This window comes from Syngnathus acus, chromosome 10, assembly GCF_901709675.1.
Source record: "Syngnathus acus chromosome 10, fSynAcu1.2, whole genome shotgun sequence".
NCBI lineage: Eukaryota > Metazoa > Chordata > Actinopteri > Syngnathiformes > Syngnathidae > Syngnathus > Syngnathus acus.
In genome coordinates this window covers 8,700,104-8,720,492 of record NC_051095.1, presented here as the reverse complement: position 1 = coordinate 8,720,492, position 20,389 = coordinate 8,700,104, and the positions used below count along the sequence as shown (strand labels likewise).

Genomic DNA, 20,389 nt, shown 5'->3' with positions numbered 1-20,389 from the left:
CTCGCTCCCCCTTTCAGCGTAGCGTCCTGTTCTTGCTGTATGCTCACTGGCTCGGTTTTGCCCCTCATATTCAATGGGTTATTGGTCTGTTTTTATTCATCGCTCATTTTATTTTATTTATTATTTATTATTTATGGTTTGTGCCTACTTGTTTTTGTTTTGTGTCGCCTACTTGTATGTCTCGTCACCGTGGGATGGAGGAAACGGAATTTCGGTTTCTTTGTGTGTCTTGACGTATGAAGGGATTGACAATAAAGCTGACTTTGACTTTGACTTTGACTTTTGACACACACACACACACACACACACACACACACACACACACACACACACACACACACACACACACACACACACACACACACACACACACACACACACACAGACATCATTAGTGTTCAACAAGTCAGCACATTAGCTTGTCTTTCCCGTCACTGTAGGCCACAAACTCTTGTTTATTTTCTGTCTCTCTCCGTAAGTACATTATAATTTCCCTTGTGCAAAAGCGTGTTCTCTATGCATGTGTGTGTTTTTTTTGCATGGGAGTGAACCTTGCCAATGCGAACAGAAATATTGTTCTTGGATACTTGCCACTCAACAAGCTCAAAAAGTCACACAGTGGCTGTTTCTCTCTCATGTTTCTGCTTCATTCTTGTGTTGCAATGCATACAAATTGCGTGAAATTCATTGATATGTTTCTCAATATAAAGTTGACTCACCGAACACACGGCTCGTTAGACATTAGTCAAAATGGACCTGCACAAATATCACCAATATTTTCTGGGACTTTTATGTGCTTGCAGGCCTTCACTGGGAAGGAAAGATTGTGCTGGTTGTCATTTGTTAGGGTCAATTGCACAATTATAACCCCTTACTATTTTCTATATTAATCACAAAAAGCAATGATCCCAAAACACCTCAATATAATTTCAAACTCATTTTAAAACATAACATTTATAGACATTTTAGAAATGACTCTCCATACCTTTAAAAATTAAATTAAAAATATTGTCTGTCTACATGTTGCTGCACCGATTGCGTACAAATATCCATTTGAAATACCGTAGAAAAGTTAAGTATTTTGGTTCAATGCACGTGTACTTCTCTTTTATGACAGACATTCCGTCACTAATGTCTGGGGGCTGAAACTCCAAGTTTTGCTGTGAGCTCAATTCCAAATAATAGCTTGTACGTATCTCCAAAAGGTTGCTAATCGGGTCACTTGTAATTTCAGTTATTGTACAGGTTGTCTGAGTGAGCCTTGGATAATTTGCATGTGACAGAACTCCAGTTCAATTCTTTGTCTTTTATCTGTTTTAGATCACTTTTTTTTTGTTTTGTATCACCGCTAATCAAGTCTCTAAGAAGAAGAAAGAAATGGGAGAGCCGCATCGTCACAAATGATTGCTTGTGTCATCCGGTCAAGAACTCGACATGTTTTTGGTTTTGGCAGGCCAAAGTGTACATGTCGTGATCATGAATCAAAAGGGTCTGAGCGAATATTTTACAAAGCCTCAAAAGTTAATGACGTGTGTTCAAGCGAGTGGTTTCATGTGCGCAAAACACCGAGGTGCGGTTTGTGTCAGAATAAAGAAAGAATGATTCATGTCCACTTGTTTTTTTGGCGGTTACCATCATTCATTTCTTGTTTGCTTTTAAAGACCACGTTTATCCGACATCTTGCGGATGGAAGTATTATCAATTCTTCCTTCATGTTAGTAAATCTAGTTTTTCAGTATCTAAAACCAGTATTCCATCCATCCATCCATCCATCCATCCATCCATCCATCCATCCATCCATCCATCCATCCATCCATCCATCCATCCATCCATCCATCCATCCATCCATCCAATGCCTACTGCCCGATGGCGGCTGGGATAGGCTCTAGCACACCCGCGACCCCCGTGGTGACAAGCGATACAGATAATTGATGGATGGATGGATGGGATTCTTTATTTACATTAAATATCTAATTTTTTTTTCTATTTGTATTTTTTTCTTTACTCATCATGAATTATATAAATAAGAAATTGGGACTATATATCACAGACCACCTGTTACCTTGGTCTTGTGACTGATTTGTGCCCCGCCCTCTTTCCAGAGCCAATCAGCTGTTCAGCTAACATTTTAAATCTGCTTTCTGAGTTTGAGTTAGCTTCTCAGTGTGCTGCATGCAAATCGTTTCTCCACACATTGTGTTTACAGAGGTAGCGCACAATAATTGCAAGATAAATCAGCTAAATGAAACCAAAGCGCAGACAGAGTGGAGTTAACAACATTATTTCCAGGGGCACTCTGAGAGCGTAGACCACCATGCAGATCCAGTAAGTAAATGGACTTTCACGTTGTGTTGAGATCAGCTACACACTTCCCCTCCCTGCTACATCCCTTCCAGCCAATTTGCACGGAATGAGCCTGATGTGTTTGTTTGGAATAGCATTGATTAATGTTTGTAGAACTTCCTTTGCAGAGGTGTCCTTTTCAGGTGGCAGTGCTGCTTTAATTTGTTAATTTCTTTCTTAATTTTGGCCTACATCTTACAGTTCTTATGATAATTAAACAATGTGATGCCTGATCACAAGTGTTCAAGTTGAATTTTACATCTATTTAGGAACAGAACACATTTCTGAATAACTGTAAAGGATATAGTGTTTTTCTGTGGAGTGTAAAAATGATCTGATTTACAAACATTAGCGGGCCTCGCTACATGCTCAGATGCTAAGTTGGAAGGTTCGCACTTGTTGGCAAGCTGCCCTTTAGGAGGGTGGGTAGGAGTGGCGGGGGGCAACCTCAGGGGCAGAGCCGGTTGACTCCGACCGACTTTAATCTCCTCATCATGCCAGGGGGCAGCAGGGAGGTTCGGGTTGGATGTTGAGGGAATACAAGTCAACCGCTTCTGCAGTCCCCCTGCTGCTGAACTCTGACTAAATTTTCACATGTGCCTGAAATAATAAAAGTGGCTGTGGTGCAAGGGGGAAATTTTAATCAAATGTTGGAGGGACGGCATGCAGTTAAGAAAATAGTTGCAGGTTTTGTGGGTAAAAGGCTGATCTGTCAAGAAAAAGGCATGCTTGGTTTTGACTGACACGGTCGCAAAGGTATCTAATAATACTTTGGACACTTGGAAAGTCATTAAATTTGAAATTCAACTACATTTTGGAGGCAAAAATTTGCAGATGAATCAATCATAATGTATGACAGAGTATGTCATGAGCGAATTTTGACTTTTCTTTTGTGATGTCACCACAGGGGGGCGACTAGTGGCAGCATAGTTAACTTTCAGTGCTCTGCAAACAACTTTCTTTTCCCTGTCATATCTTCAAAGTGTGACTTTTATTTGTTTCTACACACATCTTTTTAAATGAAGGTCGTGCTTCTGAAATTCCACGTTTTGCACCACAAATGACTTGGAAAAGTTACTGCTTTATCGAAAGTTGTACCGAATCAGTAATTGTTGTGTAATCTATTATTGAAGCAATTTAACCGGTAGCATAATGGGGCTGCAACGGGTTTCATCAGTCGTCCACACATCAGAGAAACAAATGTTTTAATTAGCCTTGTACTGGCCGTGATGCATTCAATGACTGACTTTGTTGCTTGCGGGCTTTGCAGTATTAATGACATTTCATTAGGCAACTCAGGTCCCCCCCACACACTCACTCACTGACACGCAACTTTAATTTGAATGAGCAGCTCAACATCTTGGCGTGTGCCTATGGAGGAGTGACCAATAGGGGGCAGCAGGATTTAGTGGAAAATATTAATGATAGTTTAACGTGTTTCATACTGTACAAATATTTAATTTGTCTCGGACAATTTTTTTTTTTGAAAGTAGCCTTCATATGGTTATCACAACACTTCTGACATTTTTATGTAATGCATCTAATTAAATTTTGCAATAAATTTACTTTGTGCAAAGTGAATGGATTTTCCAGAGTTAGAAGCCATATTTAAAAGCTTATTTTATTTTTTTTAGAGGGAAACTACTTGGTTTCTAAGAAGGCAGAAGTTTCAGCCAGTCAATAATGGTGATGAAAATGTTAGTCTTCTTGTCTCAAAAAGATATTACAGTTGCATCTATTGGACAATAATAAGTAATCCAAGTTATCTTATATTTAAATGCTGCTTTATCCAATATGTTATCAATAATTATGTCAGCAATCATTTCAGTTGCAAAGTATCCTTAAAATTTGGCTGCATGCTTTGAGGGGGAATGAGTACCATCTAGTGGACAAATATAGATTACAAATGTGAAAGACGTCAACGCTGAATCGGTATTTTGAGTTAAATGTGGAATGTAAATTGACATGCTCCGTGCTTTTTCATACAAACAACACTTTATGTCTATGCCATTTTAGAATAATTTAATTTTATAAAATGGTCTGACAAACAAAAGCCGAATGGCACAAAATGCGCGTAGAATAGCTCGAGGGGTAGAAAAGGTTTGTGTTGTCGGGGAGAAAAAGAGAAAGAAGGAGTTACGACATTATATTTGGGGGGAGGAATAAAGTAGTTTGGTGTGGGGTGGGGGGGTCGGATCGGGTCTCGCTCCAAACCTTCAGCGCGCACCAGTCTGCGCTGCGCCACTACCCTCTCGACTTCACTCCCGGTGACTGCTTCTTCTTTCTTTCTCATTCTTTTATGATTTTTTTTTTTCATGACATCACTTCTTTTATTTGCTGTCAGTGGATGGGATGCTACTGGCTATTATTCCCCCTCCCCAACTAAACATTTTACCTCCCCCGAAGGAGACGTTTTGGATGACTTACCGGATTGGATGGAGGAAATCGCTTTTGGAGACTTTACGCATCGACTTGAGGGATGAATGTGAACTTCTTTACAGCACGTTTTTGTTGCGTTTTGCTCGTTTTTAACACGATTTAACTTTGTCTACAGAAAAGGAGTGTGTTTGTGCCACACATTACAATCTTCAGGTGGAACTTTTGATCATTTTAAACGCTTGGAGAGCGAAGTTTGAGCCGTGGGGATTTCTTGTTTTAATTCAATCTGAGTGGATAAGATGTCTCGGGGGGCCGAACCGAACCGGCTTTGGGCTCTCTCTTCGGCCTTGGTCCTGGTTCTGTGCGTCGTGTCGAGCGTGCACACATGCCCGCACAAGTGCAGCTGCTCCGGATCCCATGTGGACTGTCAGGGTCTGGGGCTCAAGACGGTACCGAAGGGGATCCCGCGTGGGGCTGAGCGCCTGTAAGTGTGCATCCAAAGTATTAAGTCTTTGAAATGTGTGCAAATCACCATGTGTTACTTCATACTATTGTGAAACTGAAAGGTCCCCTTGAATTTTACATTTGAGTCAGCATTTGAATTTAGGAGGCTTAGAAATAGATTTGCTACGTAAAAGTTATGTGCACCCCCAAAATTAAATTGTGCTTAGAATGGAGTGATGGACAAATTATGAGTGCTATCGCTCATTGCAATTTGAAGTCAACGAAACAGTTCCGAGATTTTGTTGTTTTCTTTTATTTCTAGGAATTGAAAATTAAGATTAAGGCCGGGTTTTAATTTTTTAGGAAGAACGTTTGGGGTTTCATTTGGTGAAAGCCGAAAATGCCATGTAATAGTACACATTTTCCAACTGTTTTAAACCTAACATACGAAAAATAAGGCTTTTCCTTGCAAAAGCAAGTGGAAACAAGTTTTATTATAATTTAAAGTAAATGAAACAGGGTTGACTTGGATTGTATTATTTTTTTCATTTTTTTGCTTGGCTGAAAAAAGATTTGAAAGTTTGTCCAACTTAATACAATAATACTGACATATTTTAAATATGAAAAAAATAATGATATAATAATTTTGTCTTCAGGGTTCTCCAAGCTATCATAGTTGAGACCCAAATGGACCCAGTTATTAGAACCTGCTTAATTTATTTATTCTAGTCATTATCAACCAGTCACCGTTTTGGATAGTTTTTGTTTGTAAAAAGTATTAAAACACTTGTTTTGCATGGTTGTGTTATAGCAGGTTTTGTTAACGGGTGAAAAAAGTTGGAAACCTTCCCAACCTGTTGAGCCCAAGGGCGATGATGCAACACTTGCATGCACAGACGTACACCTATGCTGCAAAGCTATATGGAAGTGATTATCCATGCTAATGGACTAGACCCCCCCCCCCCCCCCCTCTTCGAAGCCCCTGCAGGCGATCCACAACACAGCCAGAGACAACAAACCCAATCAGTGCAAGGGTTTCGAGTGAGGCACTGATATGACTTGCATGCTGTGATGCATGAGCAAACACTGGACACTTTATTAGGCACAGCCAACGGCAAGGGAATACAAGAGCTGGGTTAAACAAAAAAAAACAGTCCAAAGATGATATGCTGTTTTTTGTGCAAATAGCCATCCTGGGTTTTTGTAAATCTGGGATGTGTGATAATTTAAGATTGCTCATCTGTCTGCTTCCAATTGGAGATCAGTAGGATAAATGCTGTTGTTGGAATTGTCAAAAATCGTGTTTGGAAACTTTTCCAAATGGCAGCTTGGAAGCAAAATGGCTTACTTCCTGTTCAGTTTTGAGCTTGGATCCTTGAGGCTGCTTGATGTGCGCTTTGGGTCAGTTTTTTTTTTTTTTTTTTTTACTTTCCAGAAGGTGCTTTTGAGTAAGCTTGGGGCAGTGATTAAACATAAAACATAAACATTTCTTTACAAAAAGAAAAAAAAAATACATTTAGGTGCTGATGAGGCCACCAAAAAGGCATTTATACAACTTGTTCTCATAAACGCATTTTAAAACTTGAGACTTTTGTGATACACCTTCATTCCATGATATTGTGCAGGTGTACCAAATAACGTAGTAACAAAAGCTCCGCCAGCCTGGAGGCCCTCCTTCTTTTTTTTGTTTGGTGACCTTTCGGGACCTGTAGGCTTTTACACAGCAATCCCCTGAAGTCATTTTACATGCTAACAAAATAAATAATTAGAGCAGGCTGTGATGGAAGGTGGGATTTGAGGGTCCTACACCCCTGGGAGGGGGACTATTAAGGAGTGTTGTAGCAGCCAGTTCTCCCTTCTGAAATGATGCATTAACACTTCTCGTTGTCCAAGGCTGTTTGTAGTGCTGCTTGAATGTGTGTCGTCACATTTAGTCCTTATGAATTAACACGCCGCATTTTTGCTTCTCTGCACTCATTTGTCTACTCGTAGATTTTGTTTGAAATAACAGTATTGTTTTGGCACCATCTTGTGGCATCTTGTTGCTGTGGAAATGAAGCTGTATTTAGACAAAAGTTGTCCTTCGACACCATTTTATGGCATCCATAGGCAATTACAGTAATGTTGAATAATTTTTTTGGATGATGTCAATTATCAGTGTAATTCATAACTCAGATCATCTTTCATCATTCAAATGAATGGTAATGCCATTAATCTGTTGCATATTTATTCCACAATTTGATAGATTTAGTTTCAACTTCATTCATCCCTTGGGATTGCTCCCTCAGGAAATTCTGGTTCTCGTAGCTCACACCAAAATAGTACAAAAGAGAACATCGCACATGACAAACAAAGAGAGCGACTAGATGTGATCATCTCGAATCGGTGGTAAGAAAGAACCAAAGCTGTCCCCTCTCATTCTACCTTCCCGCAAACAGCGTTGGATGACGACGTTTGTCACATTTGCTCACATCCTGGCACAAAATACTGCTTAAGCATACAAGATGTTTTGTGGTTTTGGTCCCCCGGTGGCTGTTTATTTGCAACGGTGAATGGAAAACATCGAGGCATCAAGCTTATTGTCACCCGATGTGCTTCCAGCAACACTTGTTTCTAATTTTGAGCATATTTTAATCAAGAACTTGATCCGAAGAGTCTTTGCAATTTTTAAATTTAGTATGTCATGAGCTGGTTATTGTTTTAAACATTTTGAACATCTTAACTGGGATGAATTGCCTTAATAATACCTAATGGATTTTGTACCACTTTCTATGAAGTGCAACTTAAACTTAAGTGCAAAAGTACGATTTCAAATCCAAAACCATTGTAGTACCAAGACTAACCTGTGAGAGGCAGCGTCATATATGGGTATTGCCAAAGGGTATAACCGTGTTGATGACACCTATTGAATGTGCTATTGTCAATATTCAACAAGTTGTAACACTTAGGACAGTTGTTCCTTACCATTCCTTGAACTGATGCAGAAGAAAAAAACTTGATTACCACACACCACAGGATAATCGCTATCTGTTGGAGACGTCTGAATCGGGATTTTGATATTAATGTTGGGATTTGTTTTGACCATGGTATGTATGTACTCCACGAAAGGGGTCAATTCCGATTGTAGGTGTTGAAGAGGTTTCACATTTCCGATTGTGACAAATCTGAACACACTACAAGACAGTGGCTCAGAATAAGAGAGAAGCTCGCTCTCTTGCATGTTTTAAAAGTGTCCCTCTTCAACACCTGACTCATCAGCAAGCCCGGTAGAAGCTTGATTTGTATTCTAGATGACTAACACGACACACCACACAATGACATTCCCACCAACAATCGCGAGTCACCTCCTCTAAACGAGATACCCGTTGAAGTTCAAAATCGACCGGTTAAGAGGCAGCATCATGCCAGAATGTCCAGATTGGGAAAAATTGAACAACTGTATTATTTGCGTTGGCTTTCAGAATATGTCGGGAATTAAAAATCGGAAAATTCAACAACTGTAACATTTCCGATGGCTTTCAGAATATGTCGGGAATTAAAGATCCCTTATAGAACAAGAACCTAGCTCTATTAATGAGGCCTTTGGTGACTTTGATCAGAAGCGAGAAATCGACTCCAATTAGGGCTTATTATGCGTACCCGTTTTTACGGCTGTGTCATCATATCATCTTATGTATCATCAGAAAAAAATCAATCTCTCAGTATACTTGAGACAGCCAACAATCGGGCAACTTCTTGAATGTGCAAATGAGGGTCACATTGTTGGGTCGCAATACTTTAGTCCACACGCCCTCCCAATTCAATACTGCAATAGGACATTTGAGAAGGGGACAAAACATTTGTGAGGGCTACTTCTACTACTACTTCTACAACTACTACTATTTTTACGCTCCTTTTTATCGCTAGTTCAAACCATATGTATGCACTTGGAGAATACTAATGTCAAAAAAAAAAGAGTCCCAGAAGTGGTTGCAAGTACAAGACACAAGTTGAGAGGGGGAGGGAAGTGGGAATAAAAGTCAATGGTGGTGAAAATAACCCCTGGATAACCTGCCATGGAATATTGAAAACCACGGGAGACCAGATCGACTGCCTGGATAGGAGAGGAGTAAATCAAAATTGAAAATAATTGCCCAGAAATATCTTGGAATTATTTTTTTCCCAAGCACTCTTTACATTGCACACCTTCAGTTTACCATAAACATCCATCCTGCTGGCTGCAATTTCCACTTAACTGTGATCGGCCTCCATCAGCGCCACGCCCTCCTCCGAGCTCGTCGGCGGCAACATTCCAACGGTGGCGAGCGGAATCTGTGCGAGACTCGATTAAGTTAAACAACCACACGGACCGTTTAGACTTTTTAACCGAGTAGGTCATCTGACCGCAATGTGTTCACTTTGAGTTTTGGAAGCGTTGGCCATGTTTTTGTTTGTGCTGCACTTCTGCATGTCTGTGGGACGCCTCAGCAAGAACGCGGGCAGGGTGGCGCTGATGTCATCGCAGAGCCTTATTGCTATTGCAGACATTTTATTTTTTAAGTACTACGACATAAAAAGCCACAAGCTACTTATGCATTACGCCGCTGATCATCCCTTGGTCACAAATCGTTTGATGCACTGAAGCCGAAACAAAAAGTTTGGCTTTGCGCTTGTAGGTCAGTGGGTGACGCTCCAGCTGACCTTCTCTTTCATGACTTGTTGCACTGCTTGGGCGGCCAGCTGGCTTAAGCACTTTGGTTTTCAGGCTTTCTGGGAAACTGTAACACACATGAGTATGAGGCTCCCACGTACTGGCGCAGATGTAAGATTTGAAATTTAAATTGTGAGTGAATGATTTTTTTCTCCGCTAGGAGAAATGTAAATGCTGTTGATTTAATTGCTCTTATTTCTGTGGGCAGTTTAGCAGGATTCTGCAAAAACAACCTACCAGAGGAGAGCTCATAAAATTTGATGGCGATTCGTATAAAGTTACGGATACAGAATTTAAGAAAATAAAAGAAATAAGCTACCGTTTTTGATTTATTGACCTGTTCCGTGATCTAAAATATGACCGGTTGTAAATTGCGATAACAAACTTTTTCCTCGATTTCGCCTCCAAATTCTACCTTAGTTTGACTAAAGCGCTGCTTTTAAAGTGCCCTTTTTTTCTGATCACATTGATTGATGATTAGGTGTAAGCGTCATTAACAGTACAAATAGAAGAGACGGCCAAAATATATCTCAACCACACACTGTGTACATATATGGACACGGATTATCATGGCTCATAAAATGCAATTTTTTTGATGGAAAGGTGAAGTGAAAATAATTGCAGTCTTTGTTTTGAATGGTGGAGCAGACGAACTGTGTGTGTGTGTGTATGTGTGTGTGTGTTTGAATTTATATGACATTAACAAGCCACTGTTGTGTTTGGCGGCTGTCACCAAAGCAACACGTCCTCTTTTCCCCTCTGCTCGTTCACGTTCATTTTTCTGCAGCCACTGGTGGGTATTAATGTTCTGGATCACAGGAAGAGCAAGAGATTTCCCAAAATGTTTTAGGTAGCTGAGGTCAAGGGTCAGATCAGATAGGGAAATGTTTCTTATCAACACCTTGGGATGTAGAGCTTTTTCTTTTTTTAAGTCAGTCTTTTTAAAAACATGGTGGAATTGATCGACTGTATTGATTTAGAGAATTTGTAAAAGCAACCATATTTTTAAAAAACATTTATTCGCTTCTGTCCAGATTACTGTTGCTTAATTTTATTAGCTGTTAGCTGTTTTATTAGCTGTTTTTATTTGCGGTTCATACAGAAAAAATATACCTTTTTGATTAGTATTCATTTTTTATTGCCTTTTAGATGATCCATTTTGTTTCATTTGATCACACAGTATTAGCCACATAGGAAATAGATTTCCTATTAACTGCTGTTCTAATTGTATTTCATCTTCTATCTTTATCTTTCAAAAATAAATACATAAATGTATTTATACGTTTGAATGATAAAAATGGACTCTAGACTATTTTAATAATTAATTTAAATGCTACATGAAAATCTGATACAGTAGCTTATATGATGCCATGGATTTTTGCAAACTAGTGCAACCTGAATCAACAGCGCCTCTGCAGGTTGCAACCAAGAAGTGCACTCTGTCGGAACTCAACACTTCAATACACCACGAATCAATTAATCCTGATTGATTGTTAGTCATCAATTAGTTGATTATTGCCTTGCCAATTCATTCATCGTTTGTCTGCACTGAGCAAACGTCTGTGTTGAGGGGTCTCCCATCAGTCCAAACACCACCACCTCGGTGTCGTGTAAATCCAGACAGAAGCGAGTCACCCAATAAACTCTGACGGCGCTAACCAATCACAGCGACACTTTACAAGCTTGTTTAGCTCGCCAACCTCAAAGAAAGGGACACTAGCCAGGGTAGATCTCTTTTCAAGTGGTACAACCGTCGTTCTTGTCAACAAACGATGACTTTATTTTTCTTCAGGCAGAGCAGGATTGGCGTTGGCAAAAGGGCGGGAGCTTGGCGGCAATAACAATAAAAAAAAAAAAATCATGCTGTAAACCATGATGGAACAAAGACGCTGAATGTGCAAGATGCGTTCAAGTGACAGAGTAAGGGAAGTCAACACCAATTGGAAATTGGGCAGTGAAGTTATGTTTCCACAAAACAATTTGGAATGCTTAATCCTGATCAGGCTCCCAGTAAAGAATGTGTGTTGACTACAGCTAAGTCTCCATGTTACGTGCTTCGATTCTATGCGAGTTTCTGTCTAACGCGGTTTGATCATGGACCCCAAATTTTTTCATCGTATTTTAAATGCACGATATTGTAGAAATTGCAGTGCGAAACAACAAGAGGCAGTTTCTACTTTTGACTACGCAACGGCGTGTCGTATATTCCCCCCCCCTTCTGTTTTCCTCAGTAACATAGTGCTGCAAAACTTTGGTCAACCCCTTGGCCTTCTCCCTTGAAGGGACCGCAGCAATAACAAAGGTTGTACATTAGCACAATGAAACAAAGCCACCGACCGGCAGTAAATAGATTTCTGTGGCACCTATCTATTTATTTTTCTACATGAACATTTAAAGGCGTCTATGTTATGGCTCTCTGGAAGGAAGTAATTGTGTCAAGGAAGTATGTTGAAGTGATACATCTCAAGTGAGCGTCAGTTTCCTATCTTGGGGTGGAGATACGTTGAGTCTGTGTCGTTAGCAAAATTCCAGAGATTCATTGCCGCAAATATATGTTTTTGTTCTCTTGAATGGCTACAAACTTGGTCATATTATGACGGGATTTGTTTCTTGGCATTCATACTGGCATTTTACATCTGACCAAAAGTTTCCCCAGATATCTTCAAAATACATATAAAGATGCTTCTTCTACTGATTTTACTTCTAGTACTTCTTCTTCAATGACAACTGTCACCCAATTTGGGCTCATTTTGACATTTTGTGTATTGATGCCAGTTTTGCCAATCTTGAACAATCTCATTTTGATTTAAATTGCTAGCAATTATGCAAAAATATTTTTATCTGCCTGCTTCACTCGCTGCAACCCTTCCAGTGAGGTTCTTCTAATTTTCCTGATTGAATGCAGCGTTCCAGGAATTGAAGTTGACACAAGCAGTTGTCAGATGTCCTTTTGCCATTTCTATCTACTATTTGACATAGTTGTCCCAGTTCCTGTATTCACGCTTGAACTACACTAGCAAGGCAATCAACCAGCTTTCGTTTCCACTCAACCAAGTGTGAAGACAGCCCAAGACTGGATTGTCCCTTTAAGAAAATACGTTAGCGGCCTTTACACTGTAGTCCCCAAAAATATGACCGACTTTTTACATCTTTTCATGTCCCGTCTTGCCTTTCATCTGGTTTTATATGTAAGGTCAACTCGGGTTTGCGTTCGTTTCCTTTGGCACCGTCTGCATTCCGGCCAGTGACAAAGCACCGAGACCGTTCAGCTGGAAAGGTCCACGGCAGACGTCTTCTGAGAAATGTTCAAAGGCGACACGAGGAACAATCTTGCCGTCGTGCTGTGACGGCAATAAACCGCAGAGCAGATTCCTCTCAGCGGTGTTTGCAAATGTTTACTCTCGCGCTGTATATTCTGCCAGGCCAAGTGATGGTGGTTGATCTGCACGTTGAATTATATGAATGACAAAATCCCTTTGATAAATTAATTCATCTTCACTGGCCTATATGGATGGTTGTTTTAGAAGAAGTAGGACACTATCGTGCTTGAAGAGAGAGACATCGTGAACCTTGGTACCGTGTTTTTTCTCCATTGGAGCCAAATATGCATTTCTTTACAAAAAATCATAGGTGTTCATCCAAACTTCTCCCGACATTTAAGCATGTAACGATTATCAAAGCTAAGACTGCGCCTCTGCTTGGCTTTTGTCTTTAAGACTCGTCTCGTCTACTCATTCCTCAACATTGGCCAATGCTGACGATTGAAATTCCAAACCTCCCAACTGATTGTTCTTAGGTTGTCTTGGCGGATTGGAGGAGCATTTCCACCATTTGTTTTACTCTTGTTGAACGGGTGGCTGAAATCGTTCAGATCCTTGCTTCTGGCCGTCACAAACAGTTCCATCTGTTTTCAATCTGAGATTCTAGCAATGGTCCCTTTGAAACTGTCTTCTGAATTGTCTGCACATCGGCGATGTCGTGCAGTAGTATTTTATTCTCTTCAAAAGTGAATCATACATTTTCTATTGCTTAGGTTTATTTGCAGCAGACAATTCACTTATATGGACCTCAAGTGCATTACAATACACTTCACTCTAATTACGATATGATGAGTTCAAGTGATAATTAAATGTCGTTCACTTCAATTATATGACACTCTGATTAGAATACTTGTGATCCAGTCCACTTGCACCAAGATGTGATTTACCCGTTTTACACTAAAATGGAAACAATTCAAATTATGATACAATTAATTCCACTTATTATCAAGTGAAATATTTTCGTACTTCCAGTTGTACTTTTTCTTTGTTCTTCTACAGTTAACGTTTGATATAATTTAGTGGGATTATTTTAATCTGACTCGATTAATTGTCAGAGTGAATCGATGTTATAGAGACCTCGTGCATCAACCTATTCTCCTCTCCTGAACACTTTACCATTAGCGTGAGTAGCTAATGTTACATCACAAAACCCGCCAGTTGAACTTTCATGCCCGACGTCAGCCCTTTCTTCTCTGGTGACGGACATGTCGGAGAACTGGTCGAGGGGATTGAGGGGGAGGAAGTGGGCAATTAGGATTCCTTTGCCTGGTTCCAAGTCGTCCCGGGCGAAATTGAGCATACCTATCTGAGGGCAAGAAAAGAAGGAACGATTAAAAGTGCTTTGTGGAAAAAATAACAAGAGATTAGTGCAGGAAGTCCAGAATCTCTTTTTTTTTTTCTCCTCCTACTTTTTCTGTGCTCCTCAGAAGAGTGAAATATCCAAGAGAGGAAACTTGTCTCAGACAGAAAGGAAGCAAAGACGCTCAAAGGTCAAGAAAAGGCAAACACATGTTGTCGATGAGATTGCTAAAGAGCCAAAGAGCATTTGAAGTCGGGATTCCTATTTTAGCTTCATGCCAGCAGAAGAGGCAAAAATACTTTCAGTCTACACAAAAACAGAAGTGTAGATACTTGTCAAAAAGAAGCTTGTAAAAGTACAAGTATGGATGCTACTCAAGTAATAGGAAAAAAGTGCCGGCACAAAACAACGTCCCACTGAGGGGCAAACGATTGCCTGTACTTTTCTTGTCCCAAGGATATTTTGAACATGATCAAAATTTCCTTGCGACGACAAAAAAATCACTAAAACTATCGGCGAACGGCCTTGCCATAGCCTTGCTATCTTAAAATCTAGTTAATCCAAATTGATTATTGGACTAAAGCAACTTGTAAAAACATTTTTACATTTACACAGTACAAAATCATAATTAAACACAATACAAAAATAACTTTTTCATGCACAAAAAAGTTTCCATTTTTTGTGCTCATACCGAGAACAAACAAACAAACAAACTCACAAACACATAAACAAACCGGGACACAATATCAAACCTTCCCTTCTCTTGGGATATTTTGTCACCTGTGGTGCCATTTGTCGCCATTCTTTCCTTCCATGTACGCACCGCTCAACTTTTTGGGTCGTGAAGTTTCTACTTCCCGAGAACACCTGCCGTTTGACTCCCGCCTCTTGTTATAAACGCACACACATGAATGTGAACAAGTAGTTGTTAGCGCTGTCACACTGCCAGCTGGTCAGTTCAAGTGAGAGTGAAGCTTTACTGTAGGGCGGGTCACAAATACACAGCAGCCGCAACACCAACATGCTCCTCGCCTATACTGTGCAGCAATTGTTCCAATTTTGAAACAAATTGTCCCGAAAATAATTGAAGAGAATCGTCCAGTCTGGATTCTTTCTTAACTAATGAAGTCGGCTTTGACATTAAAAAGGAACAATAAACTGAGTCTGGGAGACTGCAGTGTATTATTCTCGCCTTTACGATTCTGTCTTTATGGTCGTCATCACGTTTCACATTTCTTTTCTGTTCTGTTCTCCTACAAAAACGCAAAGTTTTTTTTTTATCAACATGTCATTGTTATGAATAGTTTCAATTACTCATTTTATTCCCCCCCATTTAATTTATTTTATAAAAGTTGAGCAGTAATACTTCATTATATTTAGTTTAAATGATCAGTGTTCTATTTGTGTTTTATTGAGATTTATTTCCCAATGATAAAAGTATTTGAAAACTAATTCCAGAACATTGCTGAAAATCTCAAAATGTATTTTGGAAGACTGCTGCATATCCCAATAATTCATAGTGCACAAATAAGATGGGGAGTCATCATTTATTAATTCATTTATTCTATTATTTGATGTTATTTTTTTAGACTTAAGACTTGCACCCCCTCAAATTTTCTCCAAACTGCCTTTGAATGCATCATCAGTTAAGGTCTGAATTAAAACATTTTTTTGTGTTATTGGCTTGTAAACTATAATAAGGCAAGCTACCTTTTATGATGCACATGAAATTACGTCTCAGTGCTTCTAAAAAATATAAAAAATACACGGCCATAAGAATATCTTCCGAGATTCTAGGTCAGATCCTGTCTTTCCGCGACTCTATTTATTATGCCACTTTCCACCTGGCCTCGTGTGTTTGTTTGAATGTGGCAAAGCGGCGGAGCACAAGTTTCCACAGCAAGCAAGATGGAGATAAGGATGGAGTGATGATGAAAGACAAGAAAGGGGAAAACGTAGCCAACTGTAAATCCAAAAGTGAGAGATTGAGATAACGCAAACCAGATTAGAGAGGAAGGGAAAAGCAAGGACAAAGTGTTTAGTCAAGTAAGGACGAGAGAAAGATAGACATGATCAAAACTGGGATATCTATTGTCGGAACAAAATGTTAGTTTAAAGAGCACATGTTCTTGCAGAATTTAAAAGTGTTTTAATAAGCGGTCTGCTTTTATTGCCTTGTAACAAATAGCAAAAGTAAACCTTTGCATGTGTTTGTGTGTGTGTTGCAAATTCCCTCCTGCGGCGTTCATGTCATACTTTCAGCTTCACCACATTTGACCTTTTCAGAGGCACAATGCTCCCTGGGCCTCACCTTCAACCTCCTCCTCCTCTGATTCTTTCCAGATTTCCATCACTGTCTGTACCATTAGGCACATTAGAACCACGGCACGCTGAGCCATGCGGCAAAGCTCCACTACATACCCGCGCAGTGTCCGCCGTTGTTGGCACTCAGATACTGTATGGTGGCAGTGAATTCATTTCAAACAGCAGTTTGACAAAAGAGACTTTCACCTAATTATTGCCACTCCAAGTTGAAGTCAATTGCCAGTCACAATAAAAAAAAATAATACATGTTGTATGAAAGCAGACCACTTAGCGTAATGGTAACGATCAACACAAAATGCCAAAGAAAAGTGTAGCAGTATTATGACGCTTCAAGTATTTGAACAAATTCAGTTCATGAAAAGAAAATATTATTTTCATTCTCTGTGAAGAATGACAAATATTACTGCAGCATACTGAGTCACTTAATAGTAGTTGTGAAACTCTTCTTTGTTTGAGTCATAGAATGGGCACGCTGTACATCATTTTTGTGACATATTTGTTTGATGGTAGAACATTTTTCTAATGTGTGGCTTTGCTCAAAAAAGATTGAGAAGGCATGCTCGGGTCCAATCCCCTCTACCTCTCATTGTTGTCCGCCCACACTTTGTGCCGCAATCTCGCGGCGGACCCCCCTGGACTTCACTTTGGACCAGTGGTCTACGTCTGAGATTTCAGTATGGCTCCTATTAGCTGCCTTGAAACCTAAGACGGGGCTTAAATCAGATTTATAAATGTTTAGGTGTGTTATGAAAAGCACACATGGCGGGGGCTGCCTCGGCCAAAGCCAGACTGTTTATGGCAATATACACAAGTGTGTGTGTATGTATGTGAAACAAGAGGGAAAATTGCCTTTGTTGTCTGGATGTGGCCTAATTCTTTCCGTGCGACAGCGTTTCAGTAAACAGTCGGACGTAAAAAGGGAACCGATGAACGCGCACACACTTGATTCTACACGATGTATACATCGGAACGTGATTGACTGACAGGCAGGAAATATGAGCAGCTTTGAAGTTGTGCTGCGGAAAAAAAGTCTTATTGCATTTTTTGTGTTTAATGAACATTTTTGGGTTAGGGCTGGACTTTGTTTGCACGTGCGATGGTATGCATGTGTGTGGGCTCCACGGCCGCCGGCCGTTCTCACGCTCCGCCGGCCTTCATTTTGTAAGACGTTTACTGTTTGTTGGTGCTCGTTGAACCTGATCAACCTTTAATTTTTGCCTTTTCAATGTGCTTTTGATGTTTGCTGTTTAATGACAGAAATGTTCTTTCTTTCTCGGCCTGCAGGGATCTGAACAGAAACAACATCACCCGGATCACCAAAGTGGACTTCTCCGGCATCAAGAACCTTCGAATTCTGTGAGTCCATCCATCCATCCATCCATCCATCCATCCATCCATCCATCCATCCATCCATCCATCCATCCATCCATCCATCCATCCATCCATCCATCCATCCATCCATCCATCCATCCATCCATCCAATTTTCCCACTTTAAGCTCCACACTGTAGCATATGTGTGTTTTGTGTCTGTTTATGAGATTTTGTCTTATCTTAACTTTTGCCATCATTACTTTTTTATTTCAAGGAATTTGTGCTGTACAAGAACACATTGGCTTTTCCATGAAAGACAAATGCTTGAATGAGCTTCTTTTACCCTATTAGATGTGTGTGTGTGTGTGCGTGTGTGCACGCGGGCCTATAATAACTATAATCACAGAGGCGCACTCCACAGGCCGGCAGATAAAAATACACCCGCTGCACAAGCTGGGTTGAGAAGTGGAAATAAGTCGATGCATGTGTGTGTTTTCATTTGTAAGCACATTTGTTGACCACTGCGGCTTTTGGCACTCACGTCGGCCAGTGTGACAGCTTGTGTGTGAGCCATTTTCGTATGCCCCTGCATATCTGCAGGACTCGATGTGGACGAGCCTGTGTGTGTGTGTGACTGTGCGAGAGAACGAGACAGAGCGAGACAGAGAGATGGCTTGGCGGCTTTTTTTTTCATGTGGTTGGATAGAAACTGCCGTGACATTTCCCCACTGTAAATCTCTGCAAATTGGCCAGGAGATGGTTTGTGGAAGTGAAGATAGTCTGAGAAAAGTGCTACCTCAAAAGCACACACACACACACGACTTAATGAACACTACCATTTGTACGCATGGAGAGATAAAACAAGTGTGGCTTTTCCCCCAGCTGACTTTAAATCGTTGTGTGATCGTGACCATTAAACGTGCCTGTTGATGGCAGACATTTCAGTTTTTTTCCTGACTAGAATACCCGAATATCCTTAGAGCGTTTCCACAACATTAGAGCATTGATGCATTCTAAGATTGTTCCTGATGTTTTTCCACCAAGATATTTATTGAAATAGACGCGGCGCAAAACAATCCACAATGTCACAAATATGTAGACATGTGCTTTTGTTGCCGTGACGGCCAGGGGCGGAGCTAGGGAGTTAAGAAAAGGCAAGCGGTTACTAGTTGCGGAAGAAACACCCCGAAAGACTGTAAAAGCATGGCTTGTATTTTCACTCGTGGAAGTAGCGCTTCATCGCCAAGATGCCAAATTAAACTGATTGGCAATTGGTGTGCTGTGCAAAAATAATTACAGAAATACAAACATTCCAAATAATTTGAAGAGTCAAAAAGTACAAAGGCTGTGTGTCAACCAAGCGGCACTTGGCATACTCGAAGCCAACAGACTTGCTCCAGATTGTGGAGGAAATGACTAACTCCAAAGTGTGTTGGATTTGTAGGTAAAAAATGTGTGCTTCACATTGAACCCATTTAGTGAAAACAAGATAAATATGCCCTCAAGTGTTGGTCAAATTCCTTTCTGGGTCTCCCGTGTTCTGGAGTGTGACATCACTGCATATCTTTCTTTAAACATTGCACATAGTTGGTCAATGGAATTTTTGAGACTTTTTTTAAAAATAATTGTCATATAATCTGTGCATATGTACGCTATAATTTGATGTCAGCAATAATAATTTACAGTTTGTTTGATTTTTGACCTTTAACATGTACAAGGCAATTTTTGAAATCTTTTTGTGAAAGAAAATTTAAGAACCGTTTTTGAGGTTGCAGAATTGTCCACCCCCCCTTGTAACTGTGATGTGTCTTCAGTTAGCCCTCACATCGATTGTGAGTAGGAAACGTACACCTGACACCTTTTCGTGCCTCCCAAAAAAAGTTCAGTTGTTCCAAGTGGTGTCAAAGCCCCCCCGCATTTTAGTTTGCTTTTTGATTGTATCGATTATCGGTCACAGGACACTGGTCATTAAATTTTCATTCCATTTTATAACCAGAGCCTCAATTATTATAGATGCATTTTTTGTGTTGATTCCAAATCAGATTTTTTTTTTTTCCACATCAGGTGAAATTCATTCATCGGTGGTCGCTTTAAAAAAAAAAGTTATTGCAATCGGAAAGCGTCCTAGCGTCCAGCATTGACGTTTATAAACGTGCTCCACTTTGTCCACGGACGACAATAACAATTTTCCCAAAAGTAGGCTCTGCTAGTTGTCTAACCGGCAAGTTGTGTTTGACTTTTAAGGCTCATTTTTACAGCAAATTCATTATTGTACA

At 40.1% G+C, this 20,389-nt stretch overlaps 1 protein-coding gene across 1 annotated transcript in view; it reads left to right on the top strand.

Moving 5' to 3' along the window:
• Window positions 1-4,564: 4,564 nt before the first annotated feature.
• Window positions 4,565-20,389, top strand: part of slit3 (slit homolog 3 (Drosophila)) — a 168,992-nt gene continuing 153,167 nt past the window's right edge. Inside the window, exons 1-2 of the mRNA XM_037262169.1 lie at window positions 4,565-5,206; window positions 18,086-18,157. Of these exons, the coding sequence (XP_037118064.1) occupies window positions 5,022-5,206; window positions 18,086-18,157 (257 nt within the window). The 5' untranslated portion in view covers window positions 4,565-5,021. The remainder of the gene's footprint in view (window positions 5,207-18,085; window positions 18,158-20,389) is intronic.